Source organism: Quercus robur, chromosome 4 (assembly GCF_932294415.1).
Source record: "Quercus robur chromosome 4, dhQueRobu3.1, whole genome shotgun sequence".
Taxonomy (NCBI): domain Eukaryota; kingdom Viridiplantae; phylum Streptophyta; class Magnoliopsida; order Fagales; family Fagaceae; genus Quercus; species Quercus robur.
In genome coordinates this window covers 5,656,579-5,675,262 of record NC_065537.1, presented here as the reverse complement: position 1 = coordinate 5,675,262, position 18,684 = coordinate 5,656,579, and the positions used below count along the sequence as shown (strand labels likewise).

The 18,684-nt window shown below is 38.4% G+C and overlaps 1 protein-coding gene across 1 annotated transcript; it reads right to left on the bottom strand.

Moving 5' to 3' along the window:
- Positions 1–1,309: 1,309 nt before the first annotated feature.
- Positions 1,310–4,129, bottom strand: LOC126721249 (uncharacterized). Its single transcript, XM_050424305.1, has 3 exons — positions 3,818–4,129; positions 1,796–3,079; positions 1,310–1,699 (listed from the first exon to the last, which is right to left on the bottom strand). The coding sequence occupies exons 1-3, from the start codon at positions 4,127–4,129 to the stop codon at positions 1,310–1,312; spliced, it is 1,986 nt and encodes a 661-aa protein (XP_050280262.1).
- Positions 4,130–18,684: the final 14,555 nt, after the last annotated feature.

Below are 18,684 nucleotides of genomic sequence, written 5' to 3'. Positions count from 1 at the left end.
GCACGGTAGTTAATTTCCCCCAAGCCTGTGGTCCGAGGAGCCAAGCAGGGCTTAGGTTCTGTTTAACCTTTAGACGAAGAAATTGCATAGTTGTTAATTTCCCCCAAGCCTGTGGTCTGTGGAGCCAGGTAGGACTTGGGTTCTGTTTAACACTTAGTTGAAACTGTACATCAGTTAATTTCGCCCAATCCTGTGGTCCGGGGAGCCAGGCAGGACTTAGGTTCTGTTTAACCCTTAGATGAAGAAATTGCACAGTTGTTAATTTCCCCCAAGCCTGTGGTCCGAGGAGCCAGGCAGGACTTGGGTTCTGTTTATCACTTAGTTGAAACTGTACAGTGGTTAATTTCACCCAATCTTGTGGTCCAAGGAGCCAGGCAGGACTTAGGTTCTGTTTAACCGTTAGAGAAAATTGTACAGTTGTTAATTTCCCCCAAGCCTGTGGTCCGAGGAGCCAAGCAGGACTTGGGTTCTGTTTAACACTTAGTTGAAACTGTATAGCGGTTAATTTCACCCAATCCTGTGGTCCGGGGAGCCAGGCAGGACTTAGGTTCTGTTTAACCCTTAGAGAAAATTGCATAGTTGTTAATTTCCCCCAAGCTTGTGGTCCGAGGAGCCAGGCAGGACTTGGGTTCTATTTAACACTTAGTTGAAGTTGCATAGAGGTTAATTTCGTCCAATCCTGTGGTCCGGGGAGTCAGGCGGGACTTAGGTTCTGTTTAACCCTTAGAGAAAATTGCATAGTTGTTAATTTCCCCCAAGCCTGTGGTCCGAGGAGTCAGGCAGGACTTGGGTTCTGTTTAACACTTTGAAGAAGTAGTTGCACAGTAGTGTGACACCAAGAATTACGTCTTTCATTAATAATAGTACCTTTTCAGCTTATTTACATTCCAAGGGCGTGGCACTACACGTTCATCCAAATCTTCTAAAAAGTAGGCCCCTACGCCGGCTATGGAGGTGATACGATATAGGCCTTCCCAATTTGGTCCGAGTTTTCCCCATGCAGGATTTCTTGCAGTGCCCAGGACCTTTCTCAATACCAGATCCCCGAGTGCCAGGGGCCTTAGCTTCACCTTGGCATCGTAATCCTGTTTGAGCTTTTGCTGATAGTAGGCAAGTTGGACCATTGCACTCTCCCTTCTTTCCTCGATGAGGTCCAAGCTCTTTCTTAGAAGTCCTTTGTTAGCACTGGGGTAGAATGCGCTGGTCCTCTGTGTTGGGAAGTTTATCTCCAGAGGAATAACAACCTCGGCCCATAGGTCATCGAAAAGGGGGTTTCCCCTGTGGATCTGCGAAGCGTGGTGTGGTACGTCTACAAGACATGGGGCAACTCTTCTACCCATCTTCCCTTCACGTTGTCTAACCTCTTTTTCAACCCATTCACTATGGTTTTGTTGATGGCTTCAGCCTGCCCATTACCCTGCGGGTAAGCCGGTGTGGAGTATCTATTGGCAATTCCCAACTCGCTACAATATCTTCTGAAAGCTTTACTATCAAATTGGAGACCGTTGTCCGAGATCAGGGTGTGAGGGATTCCGAATCTAGTGATGATATTTTTCCTAACAAATTTCTTGGCATCAATGTCTCTAATGTTTGCCAGCGGCTCAGCTTTGACCCATTTTGTGAAATAATCCGTGCCGACAAGAAGAAATCTTTTGTTCCCCGCTGCTTTAGGAAATGGTCCTAGGATGTCTAGGCCCCACTATACGAATGGCCAAGGGCTGGACAATGGATTAAGGGTTCCGCCTAGCTGATGTATATTTGGGGTGAACTTTTGGCACTGGTCGCACTTCTTTACAAATTCTTGCGCCTCTTTCTGCATGCTCGACCACCAATAACCTTGCGTTATGGCCCTATGGGACAAGGACCTACCCCCCATATGACTTCCGCAAATTCCTTCGTGTAATTCCTCCAGAATGAGTTCAGTGGCATCTGGGTGCACACACAGCAAGTATGGTCCTGAGAATGAGCGCCTGTACAGTTTAGAGTCCTCGGACAGCCAAAATCGAGAAGCCTTTCTTCTAATCTTGTTGGCCTCATTCTTATCTTCTGGTAAGGTGTTATGCTTTAAGAATTGTACTAAAGGATCTATCCAACTAGGCCCTGCCCTGATGCTGTGAACCCGTACTGAGTTGGTCCTCGCCATCATTGGGCAGTAGAGATCTTCTACGAGAATAACCTGAGGGAGTGGCTGAGCCGAGAAGGTGACGAGCGTTGCAAGAGAGTCAGCATGGGTGTTCCCGCTCCTGGACACGTGCACTAGATTGAAGTGATAGAAATGGGCCCACAAGCGCTTGACTTGGACTAGGTACTCTTGCATTCTTTCATCCCTCGCCTCCAATTCCCTATTTACTTGTCCCACAACGAGTCTTGAGTCTGAGAACATGTTCACGGACTTTCCACCCAATTTCTGGATCATTGACATTCCTTCCAATAGTGCCTCATACTCTGTTTCATTATTCATGGCCGAGAAATCCAGCCTCAACGATTTTTCGATGGTGATGCCCTCGGGGGAGACCAAAACGAGCCCCACCCCAGAGCCCCTTTGGTTGGTCGTGCCGTCAATGTATGCTTTCCACCAATTGGGCTCTTGCTGAGAGATTGCGCTGATCAGTTTCCCATCAGGGTTTAGTGTCCCTCCCCCTCCTTCTGGTGTGGGCTCTGCAAATTCGGCTACTAGATCCGCGAGAACCTGACCCTTCACAGCGGTGCGAGGCATGTACCTAATGTCGAAGACGCCCAGAATCGTCCCCCATTTTGCTATTCTACCCGTGTAGTCGGCACTCCGAAGTATAGATCTTAGCGGAAGTTGGGTTAGTACAACAACAGTATGTGCCAGGAAATAATGGGGGAGCTTTCGCGTGGCTTGTATGATTGCCAAGACGGCCTTTTTGAGGAGGAGATAACGGATCTCTACCTCGTGCAGCGATTTGCTTATGTAGTAGACAAGCCGTTGTGTGCTATTGTCTTCTCGGATCAGCACTAAGCTCACTACGTAAGGGGCTACAGCAATGTAGGCGAATAGCATCTCGTCGGCCTCAAGACTGGACATAATTGGTGGCCGGGTCAGGTATTCCTTAAGCTGCTAGAAAGCTAAAGTGCACTCTTCAATCCACTCGAAGCCTTTCCACTTGTTTAATAGGAGGAAGAAAGGCCTGCATCTGTCCGCCGAGCGGGAAATGAAACGATTTAAAGCGGCAATCATGCCAATGAGCTTTTGGACCTCTTTGGGGTTCCGAGGAGGCTGCAGGCTATGGATAGCTCTAATTTGGTCGGGGCTAACTTCAATGCCTCTGTGGGTCACCATGTAACCTAATAATTTCCCTGATCCCACCCCAAATGAACACTTAGACGCGTTTAGGCGCAGCCTGTACTTTCTCAGAATTCGAAAGACATCGCCAAGGTCTCTAACATGGTTGGGCACTAATTTGTTTTTTACCACCATGTTGCCTATATAAACTTCGATGCTCTTACCCATCTGCTGTTCAAACATCCTGGTCATCATCCTTTGGTAGGTTGACCCGGCATTCTTTAAGCCAAAGGGCATTACTTTATAATGATAATTTCCGACGGGGGTGACAAAAGTCGTTTTTTCTTGGTCCTCAGCAGTCAGGGGTATCCGATGGTAGCCTTGGAAGGCATCCAAAAAACTCATTCGAGGGTGTCCCACGATCGAATTCACCAATCGGTCTATCCGCGGCATGGGAAAAGGGTCTTTCGGGCAGGCCTTATTTAGGTCCGTGAAGTTTACGCAGACCCGCCATTTCCCACTCTTCTTTTTCACCACGACTGTGTTGGCCAGCCATTCGGGATAGAATACCTCCTTGATAGCCCCTGCTTTCTTCAATTTTGTAACCTCCTCTCTCACGGCGTCTGCATGCTCTTTCGATGGTCGCCAAGGAGGCTGCTTCTTAGGCGTTACGGCCAGGCTAACATTAAGGTGGTGACAAATGAAATCTGGGTCAACCCTAGGGGCCTCGTAGGCGTCCCAGGCAAACACGTCCACATTTTGTCTAAGAAAATCAATGAGCGTCTCCTTCTCTTGGGGTGGTAATTCTGAGTCGACCTGAAAAAACCTCTCTGGATCTGATCCGACAAGAACTTTCTCTAAATCCTTGCAACTCGCTTCCATGGTTGGTCCCCACTTCCGGAGGCCAAGGCCGAGGTCGTTAATTGCTATAAGTCATTCTCGGCTGAGGTGGAGGGCTCAGTACTCGGTCGTCGCGAGATTGTTGACACCATGCATTGCCGGGCCATGGCCTGGTTCCTTATTACTTCTTTTACTCGACCTTCCGATGGATACTTCACCTTTTGGTGTAAGGTTGATGACACAGCCTCTAGGGCATGGAGCCACGGTCGGGCTACGATGGCGGTGTAGGGGGAGCGTGCGTCTACCACTATGAAGTCCACCTCCACCACATCCGAGTTTGTTTGTATAGGCAGCCTAATATGCTGTTAGGTCCTCCGGTTTCAGCTTCAAACCCTTGTACCAGTCGGGATACATCACTTCCACGGTGCTGCCCTGATCGACTAGCACCCTCTTCACGTCGTATCCACCAATCCTGAGCGTGACGACTAGGGCATTGTCATGGGGTTAGAGGGTTCCCAGTTTATCCTCATCCGAGAATTCGATTAGGGGCGTGGCCATCCCCCTAGCCCTCTTGGTCTTCCTATCGTTAGTTTCGGAGGGGAGTCTGCCTACCGACATTATTCTGAAAGGATAGGAGCCGGTCCTCCCCGGCGCGGCGAGAATGACATTTATCGTGCCAACAGGTGGTCTCAGTGTGCTTTGCCTTGTTTCGATGTTCGACTGCTCTTGCCATCCGACAGGGTGATGTGATCCGACCTGAAGTCCCTCCTCTCCTGAGGGACAACCTTCACTTTGCCCTTTCCCGTCTATTGGTCTTCTTCGACTCTTTTGTACTTGTCGATTTTGTCCATGAGTTGGCGCACGCTAGTGACCGGTTTCCCTGTCAGGGACTTCCTTAAACCATGCTCTGTCGGCAGGCCCCTCTTGAATGTGCTAATGGCGACGTCATCGTAATTTCCCTCTATCTCATTATACGTTTCCCAATACCTATCTGAATAGGCCTTCAATGTCTCTCCTTCTCGCATGGACAAGGATAAGAGGGAATCTAGGGGCCGAGGGACTCTGCTGCTGGTGATGAAGCAGGAACCAAAAGCCTGTGTCAGCTGCTTAAAGGAATTTATGGAGTTTGGCTTGAGGCCATCAAACCATCTCATTGCCATAGGTCCCAAGCTGGACGGAAACACTTTGCACATCAACACCTCGTCCCTGGAATGGATGGCCATCCTCTGGTTAAACTGGCTTACGTGCTTTACTGGGTCCGTCCGACCATTGTATATGGCAAAGGTTGGTTGGTGGAACTGCCGAGGAAGCTCAGCCCCCTCTATCCTACTTGTGAAAGATGACTGGGAGATGCGGTCCAGGGCCTTACTCATGGCGTCATTTGCCCAGCCTTGGTAAGATGGGCTTTTGTGACCGCGTTTGCGAGGTTGCTCTTCCTTATAGGAAAAGGTTTCACTTGGAGGGGTTCTTGATCTCTGCTTGTACTCATTGTCCTCTTCATCGCTAGTGTCCGAGCCGGGTGAAGGACGTTTTCGTTGCGCTCGGTGTAACTTCTTCTTCAAGTCATCGATTTCTTGATGTAGAGCCCTATGATTGTTTCGCTTATGGGATGCGTGACCTTTCCCTTTCGAGGGACTTCTACTTGTGTGGGAAGTGTTTACACTACCCTCTCGCTGCTTGTCTTGATCTTTCTCCAGTTCGAGGTTCAAAAAGTTGTCTTGCCGTTGGGAGTCTGTGTGTCCAGTTTGGCGCGGACCTGATCCTTCCATTTCTAACAGTTTCACTTATCGAGGGACAAGTTCTTCCCACAAACGGCGCCAATTGTAGGGCCTATTTTTGGTGACCAGGCCCAACAGGTAGGTGATTCTGGCCCAAGGAGCCCTAGACAATGAATTTGTAGAGAGCGGGTTACAGAACTAGGCCCTAACAAAGTGAGTGTTAGTTAACTTTGGGCCATACAACAGTAGAACGTAAGAATATCTTCTTCATGTCCACTGGATATTCAGTCCGAGGAGACGTGTGGGTGCACCTCTGTTCCTTATCAAAGGCTATGGTCTTCCTCTCTTTCTTCTACTCTTTCTTTTTACTTTTTTCGTCCCCTTCTTCATAGGGATTCCTTTCTCTTATATAGCCCCCTTTAAGTCATCAGGACCTTACACTTGTTAATCATCTGGACCTTCACTTGAATGTCCGTCCCATCGGACATCTCCCTTGTCTTTCTATGAGTTGTAGTGGCCCAGGTAACACTGTTCGCCTGTCTTCTCCACATTAATGCAGCCAGAAAAGTAGCTGTCCTGCATTTAATGTGGCAGCTGTAGTTTCTCCCTTGACATCCTATACTCTCCTCCCTCTTCTGGGCTTGTGGGACTCATCCCTGCTACTAATACTCGTGGGAGCGATTCTTTATTGTTGGTAGGATGCATGTCTGAGTCGTACTTGGCACGTCTGAGGAGACATTCCTCCTCGGACCGTCCTTTAAAAAGTTTGGGCCCATAAGAATTGGGCTGGGGGCCCTTTTCGGCGCCCACACTTTCTCCTCGGACTGGGTTGAACTCTATAGAGGGCCCAAGGCCCATTATTTGATCTGGGGACTTTACCCCTACACAGTCTATCATCTGATTTTTTTAATTTTTTTGGTCTTTCAGAAGTTTTAATATCTGAAATTTTGAATAAGCCATTGCACGTTCAAGCAATGGCCTCTTCATCAAATTGTAACACAAATTGAAGTCATATAATAGCAAATCATGCAATGGTGTAGTTTCTTAATCAATTTAAGATTTTATAAAATTATTTTAGTCTACCTCACAAATAGGTAAATTCCCGTGCATAGTACAGGTTAGCGACTAGTATCTATATAATTAGAAAGATTAAGTGGATTAACTATTTTATAAATATTAGATGAACTTACTAACCTAAACTTAATTAGTAATTATGTATCTAAAAGAGCAAAAAAAAAAAAAGAAAAAAGAAAAAGAGTTTAAATAGATAAATATATCAATAATTAAATATAAATATTATTTAATTAATATTTAAATATATGAAAAAACTCTGTTTTAAAGTTTTCATCTTAGGCCCCAAATTTGGTTGAGCTATTACTAACTTCCAAATCGTGGTACTATCTTCATGTCTGTGGTGATATTGTGAGCTAGAAGGAAGGAAATTGGGATATGTTGAAAACCATGGAATTGTTTCGTGAATTCAATAAAAATGCCGTCCCAATAGCAAGTCTTAATTCAGGAAAACCTTTAGGAATTTGGAATTGAAGGATGTATAGAACAAAAATTTCAAGAAATGTCGACAAATTCGGGAATTCAAGAAAACCTTTAGGAATTCTAGTTTAGAAGAAGTATATATGGGCGAAAAATTTTAACGCAAGTTGACTCATGGTTTGGTGTGTACGACTAAATTCTTCAATCTCAATATATATGGGCGTTGGCTATATCATAAACTATGGGATCTGAGCTAATCTTGGTACCGTTGTCATTCACTCGAAAGATGGTGAATCAAAAGTTATCCAAACTAGTATATGATAAGTAGTGAGATCAGTGTGAGGTGATGAAAATGTGTACATGAATTGCCCAAGTTCACACAATGTTAATCAATTGGTATCATAAAACAATGTTGGCATGGGTCAAAACCAAGGGTGGCAATTTATGTTCGCGGATCGGGAATTTGTGTGGGGTCGACTTATGAGTATTCGTCTATATAGGTTGACCCGAACCTGATCTATTTAGTAAACATGTCACAAATTCTCAACCCTAACATGACTTGTTTATTAAATAGATTGACCCGGCCTGGCACGTTTAACCCTTTTAATTAACAAGTCATGTAAAGGTCAATACAAATGACCTGTTTAATAACCTGCTTGATTAATAATAGGTTATACCTAACCTGAATAACACGTTGTCAGTTCCTATATATCTAAAATTGAAATACAATTAGAACCATAAATATAGTAATAAACATATAATTACATGAAAAAATTAATCAATAATAACAACCATAATGCATGTAGATTGGAGCCATACCATTAGTTATGGTGCGATCAAGTGGGAGATGTTAGTGCATATAATTGTGATAGGTGACCATACCATAATATGGAGCATGCTAACATATGTAATAGCCCCCACTTGATCAAGGTATTACCAATGGCAACTCCAGGAATATATTTTAAGGTGGCCATTAAGAAACTTAAATTATACAAAATTTAATTAAAAGAGAACTTAATATATTGATCACCAAAAAAAAAAAAAAAACACACACACACACACACACACACAAATACAAAAAGTCTTACAATTTTTTTCTAAAATTTTTTTATTTTGAAATTTTTGCATGATAGTCTCATTACCAATGTTGTAAGTTACATCTCTATCAAAATTTTAGTTAGATAAAAATTTTCTTGGGATTTTTCTTTTTATTAAGGGGTCTAAAGTTTAAGGACAAAATTTGGCTACAAACTTAATTGTACCCTAAGGCTACAACTCTCATTAAATAAGAAGAAACTGTAATATATTTGTGGATTTGTCAAAATTCACGTATAATAAAAAAAAATTATTGAGTAGAGTTATACTCTTAATTTACAACCAAGTTTGTTACTAAATTTTATTCAAAATTTAATTATGTTATGCCTAAAAAAAATTTAAGTTGGTCACAAATATTTTTTATGAATTAAAAAATCATAAATTTTTAAAATTTATATATAATAATATATATTTTTTTAGGTCAGGATAATCCTGTGACCACCATAAACTAAACGTAGAGCTGCCAGTGGCTATTACAAGGCGCAACATTGTCTTCGTTAGAGAGGAAGTGATTTTGGGTTAGGTTGTAACTTTTGGATTAAGTATGTCTGTTCCCATTGGTGCATGTTTGCCTATAAGTTCCAAGATCCTTATATTCATTCAAACACATTTTTGTTCTCTAAAGATGCAAGGTTGTAGATTTGTTATCACCACTTAAACATGATTGTCATCAACGGAGGGACTAAAAATATTTCTTTAAATTTTGAATATGATTTGTATGATGCATGTGCAAAATTGTACTAGAGATAATAAATATTATTGACCTTTGTGCCATCATTGAAGAGATGTGATAGCTAGGTATGGCCTTGGCTAACAGAGGTTAAGTTGTTAGATTTGATAGCGAGGTATGACCTTTGTCACTTTGTGCCATCATTCAAGACCCTTCAAGTATTTTTATTATTATTATTATTATTATTATTTTTTTTGCTGAATGTTCAAGACCCTTCAAGTAAGGCCAACAGAAAATAACCTTAACCTTCTTGTTAGGTATCGATTTGTTAGTCACATGCTCAAATTTATGTAGATAATTTTGGGCCATGACATAATTAATCACAAAAAAAAAAAAAAGATATTTATTTATTTTCTATTTATTATATTGTTAAAATGGTACAAATCACATTTATTGATACATTAATTTGTAAGTGTTTTGTTGCACAATTGATTGAAATTTTAGCATTTCAATATATTTATGAGACTTACCTCACGTGGTCACACAAAATGGATGTAAGCATATTTAACCACAAATGCTACAACATTTAGAATAAATAAATTTTGTTTTATCATTTAAGTTTTGCACCATGTTCGCACTCGCATCTATATTTTATGCATGTTATCTCTAATACTAATAATAAGGTTACATTAATAATAATTTAGCTAATTCAAAAAAAAAAAAAAAATTTAATAATAGTTTAGCAAAAAGGTTACCTTAATAATGACTCTACAATATTAGGACTTCACTCTTGCCGACATAAATATATGTGCAGCAAATTCAACCCTTCAACCATAGCCGACCTACCATATTATAAATATGCTATTATGCGGCAATTTAATCAAGAGACACATTCTTCTTTAAAAATCAAAAGAAACATAATAGTAGTAGTAATTTTTTTTAGAGAGTTTTAACCTATGGTATCCGCTCTTGACGATATCTTTTTATCATCAAACCAAGACACCAATTAATTTTTAATAATATGGTTACATTGATAGTAGCTCTACAATATTAGGACTTCACTCTCATGGATTTACATATATATGCAACAAATTCAACCTTAACCGACCTAGCCACACAAAACAGAGTGTTTTTCTCTCTAAAAGCCTTCTAATAGATGACGTATAATGTCCTTTAAATACCGGTTCAAGCGGATCTTAATTTGAGTTTCAATTCAAATGAACAAGTTATAAGCTTTTTCACATTGCTGATATTTGTTGAAATGCGAAGCTTGATAGATCAAGAGGTATCGAGCCAATTATCGAGGAAACAAAAGTGGCCTAAAGGGGCTCGATAGATCGAGGTATTGAGGTTGCTATCAAGGCACATGCTGAAAATGCACTTTTCTTGAGTTTTTCTTGAGCAAACTTTCTGTTTTCAATGTGATCCTCAATTATAACTTTAAGACACATTAAAACTCAATAAAAGACACATAATTTGGCATTGTTTAACAATACCAAAACACATGAACCTTACAATGACAGTGCTTTCTTTCAAGACTCGAATGAAGTAGGTGTTAGGGTAGTTATCAGAAACCACTTGGGACTTCTTCTCGCCTCTATGTCGGACAAGTTTGCTCTCCCTTCTTTGCTCAATACTGTGGAATGCATGGTGGTTGTTCAAGCTCTTAGATTTGCTAGTGATTGTGGTTTCTCCTCTATCATACTAGAGGATGACCATAAGGCTATGACCAAGTCTCTTAGATGCAAGGACAAATCATTCTCTACATGCAGATAGGCAGTGGCGGAGTTAGGAATTTCTTTGGGGGGCCATATATAAAATTTTTGTGTGTGTATGAAATCTAAAATAGTAATGTACAATAATTCATAACTCAATATGTGTTATAAACAACAACTAAATACATGGTATTTTTTTTTTTTTTTGAAGTGATAAACACATGTTAATATAGTAGTATATACTGTATATTTAAATCAAACTAATCAAGTACATTTGTAAATTATAAAGCCATATGGTATATAATGTATTGATTATTATAATATATTATAAGGAAAATAAAAAAGAAAGCAAATGAAAAGTAAACTAAGGAAATCAATAGGAAGCAAACGAAAAATAAAGCAACACAAGAGCACTGTACAAGGTTGAGGGGCCAATGGAAGCTTCAAGCTTATCTTTGACTCTTTCTTGTCTAGTCTAGTCACACAGAACTTTTACTTTTATATTGTAAACACAAAACTGCAGCAACAATGGGAAAATGAAAGAACTGAAAGGATATAAAAAAGAAGGCAAATGCCAATGCAGAGAGAGAGAGAGAGAGAGAGAGAGAGAGAGAGAGAGAGAGAGAGAGAGAGAGAGAGAGAGAGAGAGAGAGAGAGAGAGAGAGTCACCTATGAGAACACTGTTAGAAAAAATTTCTACAATTGTGTGGGGGACTTGGTGGTGTGGCGAATCAACAAAGCTGTTAACCTTTCAATTTTTCTACTGTTGTGGTAGAAGTAAACCCTAGATGTGTTGGGATGAAACTTAGAATTTTTTTTCCTTTTATTTTTTGAGGTAATTGTTAAAATACCTATGCGTTCAATTTAAAGATGCTAAATGTTTAATTATTGTAATATTTTGACATATATTTTATGGATTGTATTCTATTTTACAATAGTTTTACAAAATGTTAATGTGACCAACTTCTTATTGACTTTCATTTTGGCTCACCATTAATATCACTTTTTCATTTACCAATAATCACTTACCACATCAGCAATTTGTAATATTTTTTATAAAATAATTTGTATCTCTACCATTATTCCTCTATTTAGATGAAAGTTATGCTTAATTTTATACTTACTTAAATATATATGTATATTACTGAGTATGGGGGGCCAAAAGGTTCTTTTAAAATTTTTCAAATTATTTAGGATATAGCAAGTTATCAATGAAGGGTATATATAGCAAGTTATCAATTCTAGTCCTATTTGGTTTATTTTTTTTTTAATTAACATATTAAAAAAATATATTTTTTTCAAGATTAGATAGGAAAGTACTTAAAAGGGGGAAAAAAAATTAAAAACAGATTGATAATGGTCATTAAAAAAAAAAAAGGAATTTTTTTTTCTTATATTAGTAAAGGTAAAAAGAAGTTGTTTGAATGGCCGTTCAACTTATTAAAAAAATACCAAGATTGACAAGAAAATAATTGTATAAAAAAAATGAAAATAGATTGATAATGCTCATCTAAAAAATATGGATTTTTACACAAATTGACAAGAAATAAATGTAAAAAATTAAAAAAAAAGTGGTTGTTTGTATTGAGAAGAACTAGATAGCATGCTGGGAGGGGTTGTTGTGTGTTGATTTGTGGGGATACCCCCAATCCTTAACAAACAATTCAATTTAAGATGTGGGCTACCCATCCATTGTGGATGGGGGTGCCCTTTAACCCAAAGGCAAGGAATATTGACTCCATATTAGACAAATCAACATATTAACCACATCCCACCTAAGCAATCTCAACATACATTTAACCACTTTAATACCCCAATTTGGTTACAAGCTACGTTACTAAGCTCGGCAATTAACAAGGCTATAGCAACAATTTATAAATAAAACAATTTACTTGTATTTTATGGATGTGGGATATTTTAGGATTGTGCCTGTTATTTATTTCAAGTGCTACTGTTTTTCCTTTTTTTTCCCCTTTATTTTCTCGAACATGTTACGCTTTGACTTCGTTCTTATTCACATTCCTTTGTAACTCTAGAGAATGGACTTTCGCTTCTTCTGAAAATCTTATTCCACTTGATTCTCCTCTTTTTGGTACCCCTTTTCCCTCTTTCACTTCTTATAAAATTATTTTCTTTTTCTTTGTCCGACATAAGAAAACAGAGTACTAGTAGCGGTTGGCCATTTGGGTTATATGCTAAAATTCAATATTTGGTTGGCCATTTGGGTTATATGCTAAAATTCAATATTTGCTTCTATGCTGATGGATTTCTTTGAGAAACTATACTTACAAAAATCTGGGTTTTATTGTAAATTTTATACCTTTTCATTGAACTGAAGCTTAATTGCTTTAAACTTGTAGGTTAATTTCTCTAAACTTAAATTGTTTTTTGTAGGTATGTATGTGTACTTAAAGACTGAATTCCTTGAAATATTGATTTTCTGTAGTTGTTTATTTGGTTTGCTATTTTGATTCTTTACAAAGATTTTAATCTTTGCTAGTTCGGATTAGAAGGCAAGAGAAAAATTCGCTTCACCGCGTCTTTCGGCATTATAAGCGTCTTTTGGCATTATATATAGTGGGAACAATAGGAGGGCATTATAAGCGTCTTTTGGCATTATATATAGTGGGAACAATAGGAGAAAACAAAGTAAAATTTGAAAATGCACTCTACAGCAGAGAATAAGTTCTTAGAACAATTGAAGAACCTGATGCAAGTTTTAGTTTTTGGGGTTTTGTGTGCTTGCTTGTGCATGTGTGGATAAAGTTTTTATAAATCTATGTTTGATATGAGTGCAATGATAACATGCTTGCCATACATATTATGCTTACTGCACTTCCTATCTTGTAAGTGATCTGCTCATCCTTGAACAGAATGAATTGCACCAGATCATGCTGCCATTTATGATTAACTGCTCCTTTCTAGGAAATTGCATCACAATCTAAGATTTGGTGGTGATTTTTAAAATACCTTTTTATACATTGGTGCAGATGATTGCCAAACTCTTTCATATTTAACCTTAAACACACACACACTCATCTTGGTACCTAAGTTTATGAGCTGAATGCTACTTTTGCTTGGTGGGTCAACGAAATGAGTTTGCTTTATGGACCTTGTTTAATGCTAGATTGAGACATTTACGTTCCTACCAATTATTTTGGGCAGTTGTATCCAGGCATCAAATAGTTGTATTGACTCTTTTTACCAGGGTTAGGAAACATGTTGTCCAGAAAGGGGATACAGTGATTGATGCCACTTGTGGCTATGGTTTTGATACTTTAGTAATGGTCAATATGCTTGCTGATGAATTAGCCAGGGTTGTATTTATGCAATGGATATTCAGAATGATGCTTTAGAGAATACTTCTTATTTGCTAGAGTTGCTCGATCCAAACGAGGTGCCCTTTTCTCACAGTTCCATTTATTTTTGTAACTATGTCTGCTAAGGAAAGCAGAAAACTATACAGTCGTTATTTTTGGGATGTCGCCTACTAATTTTGGATAATGAAGCTTCTAAAGTAATCCATTTTCACTTTTAACATATATGGATCTTTAGTTCTAAATTGAATTCCTTTTAGTTTTTTTCTTTTCTTTTTTTCTTTTTTTTTTAATTCCTGGTCCGTAAGGTACAAAACACAGGAAGTCTTTAGCTAATAAGGCTATTGGAAAAGATTTGGTCCAACTAATGACAATGTATGGGGACCTGATGCACGTCTTGATCTTGGGGTAATTCCCTGCGAAATGAGACCAGGAACAGCTTGGACTATGAGCTTGATTCCTTGCTGGCTTATGTGTTGGATTTCTGCAAACGGTGCCCTGCTATACCAATGGAATTCCTTGTATACCTGCTATACCAAAGTGAGATAAGAGGTCAGTTTATCATACCAAGCTTGAGGAGCTTGTTTAAGACCATACAATGCCCTTTTCAGTTTGAAGACATCACCAGGCCTATGAGGACCCACAAATCCTTTGGGCTGCTCTACATACACTTCTTCTTGCAACATCCTATTTAAGAAAGCATTTTTGACATCCATTTGATACAACTTGAAATTCAAATGACAAGCAATGGCTAAAAGTATCCGGATAGACTCAGGTCTAGCTACAAGTGCAAATGTCTCATCAAAGTCAACTCCTTCCACTTGAGTGTATCCTTGTGCAACAAGTCTTAATTTATTTCTAATAACTGTTCCATGCTCATTAGACTTGTTTTTGAAGATCCACTTAGTGCCAATTACATTGACTCCTTTGGGTCTCGGAACCAGTTCCCATACATCATTTTGAACAAATTAATGGAGTACTTCATGCATTGAGTTAATCCAATCAGCATCTTGCAGAGCTTTATCAACTTTCTTAGGTTCCACTTGAGAAAGGTAACATAAGTGTGTAATGATATTTAAAGCTTTAGATCTCAGTCTCATGTTGTCATTTAAACTTCCCAAGATATTTGTGGAAGGATGATTAAGTTTGACGCTAGCAAATGGACCTTTCACCCAAGAAGTTGTTGTACTCTTTTGCCCAGATGGTGTACTTGACTCATCATGTTCCTGTGGAGTTTCTCTGACCGGGGTTGTTGGTTCTGAAACAACATTATTTAGAATCAATAGTTCTTCATCAATAGACTTTTCAACATACTCCTTAGGAAGAGTATCTTCTACCTCTATGATCTCTCTTGAACACTTTGAGCCTCTTCAACATGAGTTTCAGCACATTGTTCATCATTTATCACTATATTAGTAGATTCCATCACAATTTTAGTTCTGAGATTATATATTCTGTATGCTCTACTTGATGTAGAATATCCAAGAAAGAACCCTTTATCACTTTTTGCATCAAATTTCTCTAGATTCTCTCGGTCTTGAAGGATGTAACAATCACTGCCAAAAACTCTAAAATATTTCACCACTGGTTTCTTTCCTCTCCAAAGTTCATATAGGGTCTTCGTTGTATCAGGACGGAAGTACACTCTATTCAAGGTATGACATGTAGTGTTTACAGCTTCTCCCCAAAACAATTTTGGCATGCTTTTATTGTTCAGTATGACCCTAGCCATCTCTTAAATTACCCTATTCTTTCTTTCCACAACCCCATTCTGCTGAGGTGTCTTGGGTGCAGAGAATTCTTGCTTTGTCCCTTGGTCATTGCAAAAGGATATGAGTTTTGAGTTCTCAAATTCTCGTCCATGATCACTTCTAATCCGAACAATTAGGATATTCTTCTCTACTTGCAACTTCTTGCACAGATGAATCATCTTGTCAGTAGCTTCTGACTTATCTTTCAGAAGAACCACCCATGTATATCTTGTAAAATCATCCACCACAACAAGGATGTACTTCATTCTACCTAAGCTTTGAACTCTAGCAGGACCCATAAGATCAATATGCAACAACTCCAAAGGCCTAGATGTCTGAACTTCACTGATTGATGGATGTCTAGCTTTCACTTGTTTGCCAATCTGACATGGTCCACAGATACATTAATTTCTCTATCTTTTTAAACTTTGGTAGCTTGAGAACTGCCTCACGCTTGGAGATTTTTTCTATTTGCTTGTGACTAGTATGTCCTAGCTATTGATGCCACAAATCAACCTGATTAATTTTTTCACTATAACACTTATGATTTATGCTTGGTGTTATACCGTAACAATTATCAGCTATTCTTATTCCAACACATATGTAGTCACCTCCATCATCCTGTATCTTTCATACTTAGTGAACAACACATTCAGCCCATTGTCATAGATTTGACTGATACTCACCAGGTTTGCCTTCAACCCATCCATGAACCACACATCTTTAAACACAGGTAGCCCTAGAATGTCTATTGTTCCAATACCTCAAATGACTGACTTGCTTCCATCTCCAAAGGTGATAGTACCAATCTTTCCTTCAAAAAGAGTCTTGAACAAGGTTTTATTACCTGTCATGTGCCTAGAACAACCATTATCCAAATACCAAAGACAAGTATCACATGCCTTTAAGATAGTTAAAGCAATATAACAAACATAATTATTGCAAGTAGTAGTTATATGTAAATATTCAAGGATATGATTAGCACATTTAAAAAGCCATATAGCCCAAGAAGAAATAGATTCAACTCTCATCCTAGTTGCTTTCAAGAAACAAGACAAAGAATCCATGACAGCAAGGGTCAAGGATCAACTCTAGGTTAAGAAACCTAGAAACAAGAGCTAACATGCTCTAATACCACTTGTTTGTTCATTTAGACCCCTTAAAACAGATTGTTTAACCTAATTTATTAACCAAGTGATTATTTAGATTAATTATTCAAATCTAAGTTAAGCACAAATAAATCATATCATGCAAAGATGCGGAAAAGTAAATAACACCATGATATAATGACCCAGGAAAATCGATGAAATGAACCATTTCAAGGTAAAATCCTGGGGAGAATTTGACCTAGCTATCCTCAAGGTAAATTAAATCCACTATAAGAGAATTGAAGCTTTTACAATCAGATTTAACCCTAAATCTATTGCTATCTCTAGCAGTAACTTATTGACATGACCACGTGCAAACTCCGAATCCACAGACTCCTTCTCTTATTAGATTTACACCAACACAAGCCACCTTGTTTGTGACTTTGAGATCCCACTCAAAGGTTTCAGATCACCGTCAGTAATGATCTTGATGCAGCAACTATGTTCTACCAATGTTTGATTGTAGTTTTTGGCTCCAGTAGATTCTTGTGTAGTTGAAGGTATAAAACCTCTCAGATCTTACAAAGAGTAACACACAAGTCTTCCAAAAGTCTTCAAAACGTGGCTAGGGTTTCCCTTTTATATGTAGAGAAGTTTAGATGAAACCTTAAACATTTTCGCGGGTTTGGACCTATTTAAAAATTCTACAGAAACTGGACCAGCAATTTTCAATCGGTCGAGCCTAATTCTCGATCGGTCAAGCAAGGCAGAACCACACTCTCTTTTTTTGCAATCAGCTGGACTTGACCCTTGAAACAACCACTTTTAAGCATTGCCTAAAAAACTAGACTAGACATGTTTTATTCTCAGTTTGCCAACACAAATACAAAAATGATTCTAAATATTTAAATCTAAATCTTTAGAACCTAACATATATTATCATAGGAATCATCCACAAACAACACCAAGTTGTTTAGGTTATTGCATAGCATCAACCATCTATCCTTTATTTTAATCAAACCAATACACTTACAATATACACCTTGTAGAGCTTTACCAAATTATGATCCTTTAGAGGTTTAAGGAACTAAACTATAGAGTTTCTAAAATACTATTCACTCTTTTGAAATGAGTGATTAGATTTTATCACGTTATCAATATTTAAAATAAAGAATAAAATTATGATACTCAACATTTTTTTAAAATGTTGATGATAGGGTAAAATTCAATTTACTCATTTCAAGATGGATGGAAAGAACTCTATAATTGAGTTACCCTAAAGCCTTGATGATCTTGATATGGACTTTGTTTATCATATTGGCAGCACCATTAACAACAATTGTGCGCACTATAAACAATTGTTCACATTAGCCAACCTCTTTGTTCACAGTAGGCTTGTCAAATTATTGATCATCTTATCCCTTTCCTCCCCATTAGATAAAGATTGAACAATTGTTCCACAAAGGATTTCAATACTATAACAACAATTCTCCATCAAAGTCTTAACGACTTTGAATTTCTATTAAACTCCATCTTTTATTATCAGCCCAATGAAGGGTATATATAGCAAGTTATCAATTCTAGTCCTATTTGGCTTTTTTTTTCTTTTTTTTCTTTTTAATTTTAACATATTAAAAAAAAAAAACAATATTTTTTTCAAGATTAGATTGGAAAGTACTTAAAAGGGGAAAAAAAAATTGAAAACAGATTGATAATGGTCATTTAAAAAAAAAACGATTTTTTTTTCTTATA

Excerpts from the sequence above, each read along its gene's own strand:
- LOC126721249 (XM_050424305.1), bottom strand. The coding sequence starts at position 4,129 with ATGGAAGCGAGTTGCAAGGATTTAGAGAAAGTTCTTGTCGGATCAGAT. Across the intron at positions 3,080-3,817 it reads AAGCAGGGGCTATCAAGGAG|CTTAAGGAATACCTGACCCG; the intron begins GTATTCTATCCC and ends GCTTTCTAGCAG. Across the intron at positions 1,700-1,795 it reads AGAAAGAGGCGCAAGAATTT|TGGGGCCTAGACATCCTAGG; the intron begins GTAAAGAAGTGC and ends CCATTCGTATAG.